At 30.3% G+C, this 16,304-nt stretch overlaps 1 protein-coding gene across 6 annotated transcripts in view; it reads right to left on the bottom strand.

The window, feature by feature from the left end:
- Positions 1-13,483: 13,483 nt before the first annotated feature.
- The window catches only part of LOC131847933 (homeotic protein antennapedia-like), a 205,887-nt gene continuing 203,066 nt past the window's right edge, over positions 13,484-16,304 (bottom strand). For all 6 annotated transcript variants that reach the window (XM_059197656.1, XM_059197657.1, XM_059197658.1 and 3 more), the window contains one exon: positions 13,484-16,129. In XM_059197656.1, coding sequence (XP_059053639.1) covers positions 15,879-16,129 — 251 coding nt within the window. In that variant the 3' untranslated portion in view covers positions 13,484-15,878. The remainder of the gene's footprint in view (positions 16,130-16,304) is intronic.

The raw sequence follows: 16,304 nt of genomic DNA, 5'->3' as shown, positions 1-16,304 counted from the left end.
ATATTTAGAAAACTTGCAAGTAGCAAGTTACCCATCATTTTAAATACGTATGTATTTAAATTACCTAATAGTTTGACACCAAACGCCGGGTTATCCAAATACGACAATCTACGAGTACACCGATCAGCAAGATTTATTGTAAACATCATATGATTACGTGAAGGTAAACATTTGCATAGAATGGTATGATACAGAGATATATGCACTATGTCAACTATGATTAATATTTTACAGAACTACGTACAGGATGCTGGCAACATTACGCGACATCCTCGCCAAAATGTAACCATATTTAATGATATTTTTTATAGCGTATTATATATTATTCCATTCAAATCTACACCTAACCTAATTATTTTAGTTTTCCTAAACATAGCCATATAATACTTATTCATTTTAGAATATAATACTTATTTGTCAATAGGCATATGCATTGGCATAAGAGAAAGTCCTCAAAAGATTGTGTACCCAGCTAGGTAGATCGCTAGCAAGCACAACCTGCGAAATGGGGTATCGCTGCCCATGAGGCTTGCGAATGCGAAACTTCTTCCCAAACTATGTACCATCTCCTATCGTGACCTTTGTATCCAGCATCTTAAACGAAGGAAGATCTGAACAAGGCGGCTGTTTGTGCCAATAAAATTGTCAAGCTCTGGTTTAAATATTTTTAGGTTTACTATTGACACGAAAGAAGAAGAATAGGCTTATAGATATCTATGTTAATAATATTTATACTATAAGATAGTTAAAATTAAATAATATCTTATGAATATTTATTATCACTGCAATACTATTTCGTATTTATCTTGTTTCAGCACCCGTGAATTCAAAAATAATATTATCAAATATTAAAAACACCATGTACATTCAGAAGGGATGGGTACGTAAATAAAACCTATAGGCAGAACGCATTAAGGCATTCGGGTAAGACGCCATTGTTGTCATATCGGTAGATAAACTATGGTATTAATCAATGGCTACGACAATAGAGCCGCTAACCTCAAACCAAACACTGCACACCAATATTTCATGACCCTCGAACTATTATTGGTCGACCCCTGATAGATAGAAAAGGCGAAACTAACACGGGAGGTGAAGTGGTTCTGTATATGTTGGCGGTAATATATCGATGTATATCGAGTGAATACATCTACATAATGTGAGCAACACTATACAACTTCAGATAACGGTTGTTGTGACGACAATCTACCCACGTGGTTTTGGAAAGGCAAATTAACATAAAAGCAACGACATTGTTTTTCTTTTTAAAAATAAAATTAATTTATGACCGTCATAGATTTCTAAATTTGGAAAAAAGACAAATGGTGATGATACTTTTTAAAAATATTAAAGATTTTTTTTATGATAACGTTAAGTTAAATATTATTTAGCATTAAATTTTACATTGTTATGGCAATTACAGACAATTTAAAAATGTATGTTGAAATAGGCTTATCATTGCATTTCTGCATGTAGGTAGTTGTTTAACTATAAAAACTGTAAATACTCCTGTAAATCATCGAATTATACGAAACGAGTACAGTTCATAATATTTAAATCATATAAAAAAATAATTATTTGTCCAAATTTGTAGTAGAAAGATTAATACTATTTTTCAATTACATGCTAGATATATTTAATATAGTTAAGCTTACAAACCGTTTTATAAATATTTTATACATATAAAAGAACTTATAATACATAAGTAACCTGAATTGCAATTTGTATCTCTCAGCGCTCCCAGAATATTAACTAGTAAATACATTACGAAATTTATTCAAATTAATGTATATCAAATCAAAGTATATTTGCATTCAAATTAATTTGTAGCACGATCCCTTGCATAAACGAAATTTCATTCCAGGCGATTTCACGACATCGTTTAATCACAACCCCAATCCAGTAAGAGAAGCGAATAATTTCATTAGCTGATTCCTAAATCCACATACATTTATATCGCATACCTACAGTTAGTACAGGAACGTGCGGAAAGTCAACATTAATCATACATCAGGCCCCTTTGTCTGGAGACACATCAGGTTCTTCCACACACACAAATATGATACCATTGGTTCCTGAATATTATTTTATGGCATAAAAACAATTAGAATAAACATAGTCTTTATATAAACACATTTATTATACCGGTTACGTATATTAAACTTATGAATACACTTAATAATATATTTATTTATTCTACTGCCACATTCATAACAGAGATTCAGTAGAGCAGAATAGCCAAGTGTAATGGACAAATTTAAGACATTTTCAATATTATTTTGAAACAGTTAAGTACCTATGTAGATAAATCTGAAATATTTAGATAGTTATTGGAAGTAAAACATCGTTCGGTTCTTTCTTTTATCTATATATTTATCTAACAATGAGCCTGAAAAAAACAATATTGATGACAATGATGCTTATAAAATTAAATTAGTACATATGTCAATAGTTGTAAAATATTAAGCATACCTATACATTATTCAATAATGTCAATTTAGAATTTATTAGATTACCTACTTATATTCATACGTAAGTTTCATATTTTCGATTACTTAGCTTTTTTTCCAGGCGAATATAAATTTCATCATCATCATTATCACCAGTTTTTAGTATGTATTCTAATAGCGTACCTAAGTATTGTAAATAAGTGAAACATAAAGGAAAGAGAATAAAATCTGGTCATTTAGCTCGTAGTGATCAAGTCATCGAGATTTTTATTAAAATGGTTTACAAAAAGGAAAATTTATCCAGTCTGATTGCAACTAATGTTGTACTGTGTGTACAACAGATTTCTAATTCTAAGGTAATAAATACAACATTAAAATTCTGAGAAATGGTAAGTTTTTAAAAGAACCTATATTTTTATTTTGTTAAAAATGTTAAACAAGCTAATAGCCAATACCACCCGATAGTAAGTTCAACCATCGCCTATAAACATGAACTATACCACGGACATTACATTAGCATTTGTTAGCCGCGTTGCCATTCCAGGGATCTAAGGTGTTATGCCTCCGTACTCCATATGCAATAATTAAAGTACCATATCTCATCCTTCACCCGAAATGTGGTTTACACAGTGAGACATTTGTCTACAGAAATAGATGACTTTGTAGTCTGCCTGTATATTTTTCTTTTAAGAAAATACTCGCCGAGCAACGTGTATATATTTTGAAGCAGTACTAGAAAGTGTCTTTATTCTTTTCTGTATTATCAGAAAGTAAAAAACTAGTATGTAGTATAGAAATTGTGGAAGCAATACAACTTACTTTATTACGTAACTTGGTTTAAATAGTTTATTTCGAGAACTGGTGGTAGGGGAGTTACCGAACTTGCCCCAACTCTCAGTGAAAGCCGGTAAACAAGTGACACTCTGACAGACGAAAAACTTACCTCCTATTGTGGCGCCGTACCCTAAAATGAGATTGGTTTCCGCAGTACTTGTGGGCTCTGAATGTCGTTATATAAGGTGAATACGTCTTACAAAATAGTATTTTTTTTAATTTTGGACAGTTCAATATTATATTGTTAGTTGCACTAGTGTAACCCACTCACTACTAGCTATGCTGCACTGTTAGGTTGACTGGTAGAGATCTTTTTTAGATATAAGTCCACCTTTTCCCACTTTGTATATAATTAAGTTTCTACTCTATTTAAAAGTGCAATAAAGAATATATATAACATATATACGTATATTTTATACTGCATATTTGCATAGGGCAGTAAACTAAATAAGAGATTAAATGAGTAGCATTAAGATATAATTTCGATTAAACTATAATAAGTAAGTTTTAGTGAAATTACTAAAAAAATTAATAATATCTACTACATTCTATCAAATTTTTCTTAGTTTTTACATTTTTTTCTCAAAATGTATGACAATTAAAGAAATGAATGTAATGTTTATTTACAGGAATATGGTGTGCACAATTATCATGAAATCGGTAGATACACATAGTTCTACATATTTCGCCTTATATGAAGACATTTTATATGGTGTTCTGAAGATATTTCATTATAACAGAAACATAATTGTATGATTATGTTTCTGTTATAATGAAAGTTTAGTATATTAATACCCAGATACCTATGTAATTGTGCACAGTACTATATTACATAAGATAATAAAAAAAAATTGCAAATATTGTTCAACAACTTCAGTATAATTCTTATTTTTATATTTTTATGTCATTGTACTAATATAATTTGCAATGAAATTCTTTCCTCATAGTGAACATTCATATTCTCAAACTTATTCAGTGTAATTAGTTTGTTGGTGTTACTACAAAACTAACTGATATATAAATAGATACTAACTAACGACTAAAGCACTAAATTGCATAGAATCCAATAATGTCTATCTACTACTAAACTAGGTACACATAAGTTATCCGTTGCTATCTCCACATAACCTGTCTCCGCTATCTCCAGGATTATCTTTATTGAATTACCACACGCTGGTCGCAGCGGGGCGAGTCGAGGGTATCGCATAACTTGGAAATAGCTTTCAACATCTTACTGTAATTATTTGTTCGTGCAGGTGTGATAAAAGAAATTTTTAGATTTTTATTTAAATGGTATTTCAATAAATAAAATTACTCGTTTACATGCAATGACGGTTGTAATATTTCTAAATACAGAGGTACGAATTACTGATATTTATATAGTTACACATAATTTATGTATACTTTTGTTACAAAGAAAACACGTTTAGTTTTTTGGTCTAAATAATTCTTAATGTATATTTTCATATTAAATTTATCTATAGGTATAGGTATTATAAAACAAAGTCCCCTGCCGCGGTTGTCTGTATATTCACGATAATCTTAGAAACTACTAAACGGATGTCGTGTAGTTCAATACATATATCTGAGCGAGTTCCGATATAATTCATTAAGATTTTGTGTAAATATAATGGCAATACCATACGAAACAAAGCAAGGCTAGACACTAGTATTTTTTAAACTAAATTAATGCCAGATAAGTTATTTTAATACTTATACTTACATTTTTAAAATTCCATCGAAAGAAATCTACCCAAAATTTCAGGTAGACCGCTACAAATTAGAAAGCACAATATTTGAGTAACATGGCATTAAAAAGTCGTGACTAGACACTTTGGTATCATGAAATACTTATGCAAATGATGAGAATCGACCTTCGCCCGACAATGAAGTGAAGCTGCTATTGACGACGTCGCCAAATGTTTGCCAACAACATAAAAATATGACACAGTGCACAATAAGAAATGGTAAACTCTCATAGCGAATGGTCTAAAACAACACAGTGTGTGTCTGTGTCATTCATTGAATACAGTCATCAATCATTTAATGAATACCGTTAAATAACATCACATTACATTTAAAGATAATTTGTTTTAGTAATCCGGCGCCGTATCCAATGATAAATTGAACGGTTTTGCAGGTTTATTTTACAAAATAAAAACAACGTAGTTTTGAATATTTTTTTAATTTGGACTGAAATTTAAATTTCACCTGATGCTAGATTGACTATTGAGAGAGCTCAATGCTCTGAGAAAGAAACTATATATTTTAATAGTTACCTATAAATATGTACCTACTTATATATTTAGGTATATTAAAATAATATTGTTCTTTAGCTTCCTTCTTTAATAATTGGTACTATCTACAAGACGAGTAGAAATTTAAAAGTATTAGTAGCAAGCCTTTAAAGAGCGGAAAAGGTAGGTACGTTGGCACTAATATATAAGAATTTACTATACATATATAGAAACCGCCTTTGATAAGATATTTAAATAATAGTGAATACGATAATAAATCCTTGGTGCATACAAAGGTCTTTCTGAATATAAAAGAAGAAGAAAGATATAGAAGAATTAAGTTCTAATTACAAAAGCCATGAAATTGCAATTTTTAATAAAACGTGGATCTATGTACTTTTTTAACATACAACTCACCCAATAGTAAGGTAGTTAGTGTAGTAGGTACTCACATTTATAGCGGTGTTATACACCGTTCATAAGTGTGAGTACCTACTACAATGAGTTATCTCCTGAGAAGTTTCAACCTTTTATAACAATAATGTTTTAGTTTCAATTAGTCTTATAGAACCCATATCCTATTACCTAAAAATATTTGTAAGTACATTTATTGACATCTTGTAAGTACTTTTAGAGCACCCGACGGGAGTTCATAATTAGAAAACATTGTATAAACTGTCATAATAGAAAAATTATTGCAAGATATTACATATATAATGTATATTCTATTCTATGTATGTATATTGACATTTTGTAGATCACTAAACTTTTTTTAAAATATTATAATCAGGTTATTTATCGTTGTTTTACCTAGATATAAGCAGAGTATGTATATACCTACTATATATAATTTTAATATTGATAAATTAAAGATACAGAAAAATAGCGTGAAAATTGTGTAGAGTTTGAGAAACTACTCCTAAGTAGAGTTATAGCGCTGTAACTAGATACCTATACTTATTTCAATAATTTTTATTTAGATTATTTTGAAATGCTGAAAGATTATATATATTCAACATCAAGTCTGTAGCTGTTAGACCTACAATAAAAATCACTAGCAGTTTTTATATTCGATTATCCATATTTGAAATATGAGAGTTCTTTTTATAAATTAGTTTTATATTACTTCTGTCACTGCGCTCTGCTATATTAAACGTCTCTATAAGTATATATCTATAGTAATATAATTTTCATCCATGATTACTGTAGTAACCATATAAATACTTATCTATATGTTTGCTACCCATTTATATAAGTAAGATGTTACATAATTATGATTATTTAATATCTTCTCTGTATTATTTGCATGCATATGAAGTCAGTTTTCGTATTATATATAAAATCATTTCACTCAGGTCTAACATTAATAGTGTAAGACTTGATCGAAATGAGCGAAATGATTTTGCAGTAACCACTTATTGAAAAACCAAGCAATAGATAATATCTGTATGCAAATATCATTAAGTAGGTAGCTTACAGCTTATTGATGTTATGGATATAGGTACTTATACGAATATATTATAATATAATAGTATAATGTTATTTTCTACTAGAATAGAGATAACATTATTTCTATCTTTTAGTAAATACTTTGAGTATTTACTAAAAGATGGAAATCTTCAATAAATTCACTTTAAGTAATTTAGTGATTTTATCACATTCTTTTAAATTCATTATTTCAAATGAATGACATTGAATACTTACCTATCTGTAATCTTAATAAATATCGACATATGAGAAGTAGATATACCTACTGGCACTGGTATTACAAGATATTTTGTGATATGACGATTACATTATCACGTTAACCATCCGTCGGCAGTTTGCGGTCTGAGAGGTAAACAAAAAAACACCTACCTAAATGCTCGAAAGCCTACAAAAGTAATTACGTGCCAAGTGTAAATTCTATATTTTTCGATTTCCATTATTTTTACTGATCTTAGTTCATAAATATCATAGTTAAGATAGGTATCTCTCTTAGTGACAATATTTAAGATAATATTGACACTATGGGATCATGTTTGAATATTGTAGAAATAACGACCTAAGGTAAGAAATAACTTTGCCATTCGTCGATTTTTTTCAAGTTAATGTTTACTTACTATACCTAGAATTCTAAGGCCCCTAGATATAGCAACACTTATAGAGTTCATACATGCTACCCCGACATAGTGACGTAACGGGTCCCTCTACGCCAAACCGTCCAATTTCAAGACGAAAGATGAAAAATGGTAATTAACAAGGATAGAAATATATAACTTACCATATACAGAAAGGAGATGTCTATAGTTTGATCGACGTCATCAGGAATGCAACGCCTGACGTGTATCCAGCGGCAACAAGTTTCTTAGCAAAATCTTTGATCAATTTATTTTACATGAAGCAAAGTAAGTTAATTTTAATGAAATATATGAATGTATAATATATGGCTGTAACTAGCTATATATTTCATATTCTACATAAAATATATTAACTCTATGTCTGTGGAAAGAAATACATGTATAAAATAGCATCTAAATAGAACTTTTTTGAATCTATTCGAATGATACTTATTTTATATTTGAGAATACTTAGATTTTTATATTAAATCATGAGGAAAACCTAAATGAGATTTTAATATCTTTAAGTATTTTTTTACAGTTAGATAGGATAGGTATAGTACCTACATACTTATATATGAATGCACGTGACTCTACTATTTTTAATAGAACTGTTAAAAGTTGACTAAAACTTTTGTTGGGTAACCAATTTAGATATTTACTAATTCATTGGTTACCTATGCAACAAAAGATTCTATTGTCTCTACATATAAGATTGGAAGGTAGAAAATTCTATTATCATTTAATGGCAAAATAATATAGTTATAACCAATAGGTTATATTATTAATAAATAAGAAACAAACAGAATATTTGTAGACTCTACCTTATGTTAATCTATAAGTATGGATCTAAGTTAGATGTGCCCATAAGTAAGTCTATTTTTCATATCACACATATACACATAGTACCTATGGGCACATCTAACTTAGATACATATCTATAATTGTCTAACCTAACATTTATTGATATGTAACTTTGATGTGCCCATAGGTGCTACCAATATCTATATAGCAGGTATTGATAGATAGAGTAGTCAACACTAAAAGAAGTAGGGAATGACCTACTACTTAGGTGACCTAAATAATATCTTGATGTGGAATACTTTACCAATCGGTGACTCTACCAATCGGATTGTACATTAGTAGACTAATGATAATATTTGTATAGTACAGTTATGCCTGAGTGACAATTGTCATTTATGGCAATTAGTGGCAAGTAAATTAATTATATAGTTAGTATATACAAAATAATGCTATATAACGTAAATATTAAAACTTAAAAAATCAATCTCTTACTTTTATAACATTTCCATTACGAAGTAGTTCAGTAATCCGTATACTTTTCAATACCTAAATAAAAACAGTTCTTTATATAAACCATAAGGAACTGATTTTATTTAGTTATCTGATAATTTATTGTGGCAAACACCTTGTAGGAACCTGTTTGGTAGACTGTACAATATAACAAATGAGTTGGGCTGCGTCCGAGTCGATGTGGTGTGGGTGTGGCAGCTGCGGGGCGGGACGAGCGGGGAGACCGCCCTAAACAAAATGGCAGCTACATGCGCGCCAAATTTTGAATTTCAATATTAATAATATGTTTTTATTTATATTAATAATGGTAATAATAATATACCTAATATACGCTATAGTGTAGTAATTATTAAAATGATATATAAAATACAAAACTCCGTATGTAAGATAAGTGATCCAAAATATTAATTAAGTAACGAATTAAAAATTATAGTTTTTAAATTAGTTTGATTTAATGAAATATTAACAAAGATTTTAGACGTACCTAATCCTAATTAAATTAGGTACAGTCAATATAAAGTTATCTATGGTGTGTCTGTGTCAAATTCTTTTCTCACAATTACGTTGGTATTTATGTAGAGTACAGTAGGAAAGTACTTACATTTTATAAGTTTAACATACTCAAGGAAGACTTTTTAATTTCATGTTGACTAACAACATAAACACTTTCTTTCTGTTACTGTTACTACTATCACCTATGATCTACTAACATTTAAAACTTTCTGCTGCTTTGGACTACTTAGGTACTAATAGTTATCAATTTTCTTAATCCTTTCTTTGTGCTGATAAAACTTACCTAAATACCTAGTGGATTCTTATTCTATACGTTTTCCATTTAGATTCCTATTGATTTTAATCAATGGTATATATTGTAAATGATATCAGTAGGTAACTATAATCTAGTAATTATTTTCATTTATACCTAACCTAATCAATAAATTACCAATAACATACTATAGGTATCTAATTATACCATCATGCAAAGACTTGCCACTTCACACGAGCTATAAACAAATCGTTATAGCAATTTAAGGACCCATTTAAAAGCTATAAATGAAAATACACACGGAAATCTGTACCCAATGGCGTTTACAATAGAGTCTAACTTCACACGAGTATAGCGGGCGCCTTAACACTCATAAACTATTTTCAGTATCAGCTAAATGAAGAGACGACGCACCTATCTCTCTCCCATATACCTTAATAATACTAAGCGCGAAAAGGACAGATGATTTAAAAGGTGTTTATATCGATACAGCGGCGTTGATTTAACCATTGCTTTGCTTTATGGCAGTCAATAAAATTGAACGTTATGAGGCAAGGTCGCGAATGAAAAATTGTTTGTGAATGATGTCTTTATCTGTGGACATTTGACTTAAGTGGTGTTTGGGGACAATATGGTTTTATGGTCATAACACAAGTTTAATGACGTATCATGATTTATAGATAGCAGATATACCTATAGACCTATTACTTTTTTATGTATGAATGTAGAATGGTGCAACCGCCTGCGTTACGTATATTACGCACACAGCGCTCTAGTGTAGGATCATAGAATGAGAATATGTCAGGTCAGTTAGCCTATTGAGGCAAATTATCCACTGACGAATTGATGACGAATGTTCAATATGGTTGAAAATATAGACATAGGTTGCGAGATGAGCTAGGTCAGTAGATATGAAGTGCAAGTTATTTAGATATATTTAGAAGAGTAAGAAATAAATAATATATTTTACAGCTTATCTATACTAAAATATGAAATGAATTTTTCTAACACAGTATAATAATATGCGATATATCTATGTATCATAATTCAAAATATGTCACTGCTTATTAGTGGACTGACAAATTCTAAGTAGGTACTACTTGAAATGGAGGCTAATCATTGCTAGAACATTTCAATAATAGCAGAGGAACTGGGAGTTTCTTGATAGACGGTAAATTAAGTCAGTAAAAAGGAATAAAGATGAAATCCGGCTCAGTTGTGACTTTAAGAAAAATTTCTTGTGAACACCAAACTATTCAAGTCATTATTTTGATACAACATCTATATGAACACTAGAAAATAGTGTCGCAGTAGAGATCGAAAATTGGCTAACAAAGGCTGGCTCAAATAAGTGCACTGGAATAGATATGACATTGGGCTCAGTATTAGGTACGGGACAGACCTTGCCAATCACAATGCAACAGTGCTCTATATAGACTTGAGCATGCTCTTTGTTGGTACACTAAGAATGAAGAAAATTATTTTGAAATAAGATTAATGAAAATGGAAATTTTAAAATATGAATCATAAAAAAAAATTGTGTATTATAAATACAAGATTATTAACAACAACAATATACACATACCTACATACTGTATTAAATACGAAGACTACTGTAGAACAATGTTTAGTTTTGAAACATATCTTCACACTACCACAGAGTATATTTTCAAATATTATTTATACCTTAGAGGATCATATGAATCCCGGAATAAGTGACGAGAGTACCTATTAAAAATCTCTTTAAATTGAATGATAATAAAACCTACAAAGAATATATTAAACGGCTATTAATCTATAATATTTTTTTTACTGACTCTAAATTGTTTTAAATTATATAGCTATGTAAAATAATGGCGATAATTATATCTATGCTATCTCTACGTACAAAAATACAGGGAAGGGATGAGATTCATCATAGATATTTACGATTTGTTCTAATCAGTTTAAACGTGATGCAGTATGATTACAAATACTTCACAGATATATTTTTAAATAAAGTTGCTAGCAAGTGGGATAAAATGTTATACAAAAATGTACATGCACAGACTTTTTATAGATAAATTAAGAACAAAAAATAATGAAAGCACAAGATAATTATCATCGAAAATATTAATACGTATAAATAATAAAAAACAAGCACCTCTAATATGTTACTACATATTATATAGATATGGTATATATAGATATGGTATACAGAGTAAGAAAACGAAAGAAGAAACATTTATAAGGTATTTCATTGTCAGCATATATTGAAAGTTTAATTCGGCAGTTTAATAAAGCATCCAGCTTTTATTGGTGTCTATGATATTCTTGTACACAGGTAATACTTGTGTCAAGTAAAAATTACATACAGTATCTGTCAAACTATATTAAAAAAACATCTATCTACTCGTGTGACCTACCAACCCACTACTGACTAGAGTCAACGTCCTTATATTAGTAAAAACAAAGATAATATGTAATCTATTTATAAGTATGGTATACATTGTATGTCTATATTGCTAAAATTGACCTTTGTAACACGTGGCCGTTATCTTGCCTCGACCATGAACTCAATCTGAACAAGTGCAATGCCACATTGAAAGGGGACAATAAATAACACTTATCGTGCGCTTGCGACGTTTAAAGACCAATACAACGTGACCTCTATTAACGTATTCCTAACAAATATTAATAGACCAAGATATAATGAACGTTGAATTAAAGAAATTGAACTGTTTGTATGCCAATGATGCCATTTCTCGTGTAGACATCAGTACGATAAAATAAAGTAGGTACGAAAGTATGCAAAATAAAGTCTATCACAATCTTTACAGATACATTGTTCCTCAACAATAATTTATTTATTACAGTTTATATATGTAATTATCTACCTGCGAATATACCTGCTAACAGCGGATCTAATTGACACATGACAAAAAACCTATCGTCCTTGTAGAAATAGGATGAAATATTACAAACCACTTCCGCAGTGTAGAACACCAAACAGACAAATATCGGGCAATTTAGAACTGCAAAACCATAATTGCCACAATTTCAAACTTGTCAAAAACGCATTAGTTCGTGCTACGGGGAGTAATGTTTTGCCTTCAGCGTTCATTGGATGCGAGGCATTATTAAAAAGGCATTAGCGTCGGCCACACCTAGTCTTATAAATAACGCGTTCGTGTTGAAACAGAAAAAAAGTAATTCGGAGATTTGCCGCGGGAGGGCGCACCAATCGGTCGTGACTGACACGGAAGGAACCGGGCCCCTATCACGCAAATCATTATTTTGTCGTTAGGGAACGTATTATAATGTCGGTATCTCGGCCCACGATCGTGGAAAGCAGTTCTATACTCTGTATACAGAACATTTCAGACAATAAAGGATTGGAACTAAATGAAGTTATAATATTCATTGCCTGCGTATAAAGACATGCCTTAAATAATTTTGAATCTAGTTTGATTGAACTTTGGCTAATTGGAAACATTATGTAGAATATGCAACCAAATCTGTATTGATTGATTGATATTCTACTATGAAATCCATAAAATATAGCAATAAGTATAATTTGGAGACTAATTCTTCTGCTAACTTAAGTAAAGTAACCACACTTTAATATTTCTTTAGATTAGATTTAAATTTCTATGTATGAATTATTCTATAATCTTTGTGTTTGTCTAATATAATATTTTCTTATAAGATTTCATCGTAAATAGTAAAATAAAAAGGTGATTTAAATATTTTTCCTTAAATACTATGTAATTTAGAATCAACTAACGTAACATAGGATAGCAATATCGTCAAATGAAATATCTGAATACAATCATTATGCTTTATTAATTTCATGTATTTATATATTTATGACAATATCGTCTCGCCTAACCTTAATAAGTTACTAATTATAGTTATATTTCATAAATTTTGAATCGATAGGACATAAATGGTAAATAATATCCATCAAATTAGGTTCCCACTTCACTCTACAGTTCTAATTTTTTAAAGTTTCGGGACAGTTGGAGGTTTACTTAAACAAAACTAAATTTGAACTTCGTTAAGCCTAATACCAAAATTTTACAAATCAATTAAAAGTCGAGATTTCTATCTGGCAAGGGATATTGAAGAATGCGATTTTTGTTAAGATTGCACATGATTTATCAACAAAATATAATATAATCTATGTCACCGCTGTAAATATCATTACCAATACATTTCATAGTATAAATGTTACATATTAAAAAACAATTCTTATTGCTAGAAATAAATTTACAACATAAATGTTTGAGCAATTCAAATGATAATGATAAAAATACATCCCAGCCAGACAGTAATCGAGTACCAAATATACTCGATTAGTATAAAAATGAAGTACTCGAAAGCGAACCTAATTAAGCAAATCAATAAATAAATATTGAATAATATTGACAATATACAATTATTACAATTTACATTCACTTAACGAACACAGCACAAAATAAAATAAAACATATTTATATAAACTGAAGCCGGCTCACTGAGTTCTTAGTAAACATTCGCTAATTACATTCTATGTGAAAAAAAAAGTAATAATTTACAAATAGTTTACATCAATACGAAAACGTATAACGCGAATCCTGACGAAAGTTCAACCTTCTTAATTTCTCCCGCACCTTTTTTTTAATTTCGTAAAACTATTGTGTTACGAGTAAAATATAAATGTTCTATAATTTTACGTATATCGGTTTCCATAGGCAATGATTTTATAAAAATACCTTCCAATAAATCGAAGTGGTAAAACAGAAACAATCAGCCACATAGACTAGCTGATCGTTACCGAATAAAGGTTCATCGTTACTACGTGAACATTGAACAACCGGCAATTATTTTCTAACTTTGGTATACTGTGTACCTACTTTACACATCCGTAAGAATCAAATAATATCTCTACCTGCAACCTACAAGTTTGAAGGTAACCTTTGTTCCGTTATTATTAACATCATTAAATTCATATCCAGTGTCTCAATCCGAGCTGTCTTTTACATTATTTTCACCTCACTGAATGGCACAACATTCATTTTGTCATTGTAATAGAAGTTATCAAAGAATAATCAATATCTCAAATATGTATTTTCTAAATTATAGTTTTCATTCTCGTAACATTTTACAATTATAATAAATTTCCTATGACATTATTATCAGTATTAATTACGTATATGTGTCATCAAAAATCGTATACATTGCACTTGTATAACTGGCCTTTCCATACTACAATTATATTGAACCAAAAGTGAAAATCAGAGAAGATCCACAAAACAAACACTCGTACCCAGAACACGAAACTTATCGTTGTTTCACAAATTAATCTCAAATATAATTATTCACACTAAAACAATTGTACATTATAAGTTCTAAAAATTATCATGTAGGTATGTATGTACAGAATAGTATCTCGATAGCTTAATTAGAAATAAAACATCAAATATATTAAATAATAACAATATGGATACTAATTGCCTTCTTATCAATGGTTAATTATAAGAGGTCCTTATGGTTTTGTGATTCAAAATTATAAGTATAAGGAAGTATATTTATTTTAATTTCTTTACAAAGTGCTTAACACCGAATCAACCTTATATCAAAGAAACAGTAACAAAGTATATCGAAATAAATTAAATTAAATATTTAATGTATTGACAAAACTATCTATGACATGAAACAAATATTTACATCAAGCACTTTGTCAAAAAATTTCTAATTAATAGTAACCGATTGCGAATGATTGAGTTATTCCAAAATAATCGTTATCCAGCTATATAATCACATAAATGTCGATGCAGTTTACTAATAATTATATACTGCGTTTTTGGTAATTATTGGTATTGAGATTGTTCTATAAATTAATTTATACTTAACAACTGTAAAAATCTCCGTCACACTATCATTATTCTTTATCCCAAATCACTAGGTTACGTATTAGTTTATAATGTAATATTATTATGAAAAGTCCAACATACAATTTATACAAATGAAACTGTTCTAGTGGTCTCGGATCGACAGTTCCAGATTCACCGTAATTACGTGGACGCGTTACGCCGAATCATCCATCGAACGCAAGTCAACGATACACGAAAACTAAATGGACACGGAAACCAATTTCCTTGTAATCTGAAACGAAAAGATCCTTTGTTTGGACCGCGAACTAAACTAGAGGCCTTTATTGTGGCGAGGTGGGCGGGCTCATATTATCAGGCTCGTCTCCAGACCCTGGTTCGCCTTTGGTCTTATTTTCTTTCTTCCACTTCATGCGCCTGTTTTGGAACCAGATCTTGATCTGGCGCTCGGTGAGACAGAGCGCGTGCGCGATCTCGATTCGTCTCCTCCGTGTCAGGTACCGGTTGAAGTGGAACTCCTTCTCCAGCTCCAGCGTCTGGTACCGGGTGTACGTTTGTCGTCCCCGCTTCCTCTCTGAAATCGGAATAAGAGACCATATTAATACAAGTCTGAGTTTAAAAAATGTTTAATTGCACGGGCCAGCCCTGTACGTCGGACGTTAAAACTGCATAGGCATTTCTGATAAATGGTGGTTATTTGTAAACGGCGAACACTCCGACGGAGTTAATTGAAAATTGTTTTGAGCTTA

The sequence above is a fragment of the Achroia grisella genome, unplaced genomic scaffold (assembly GCF_030625045.1).
Source record: "Achroia grisella isolate CSIRO2021 unplaced genomic scaffold, CSIRO_AGI_Agris_v1 utg544, whole genome shotgun sequence".
In the NCBI taxonomy this organism is placed as follows: Eukaryota; Metazoa; Arthropoda; class Insecta; order Lepidoptera; family Pyralidae; genus Achroia; species Achroia grisella.
Note: the sequence above shows the minus strand (reverse complement) of the source record. Positions and strands in the feature narration are given on the sequence as shown.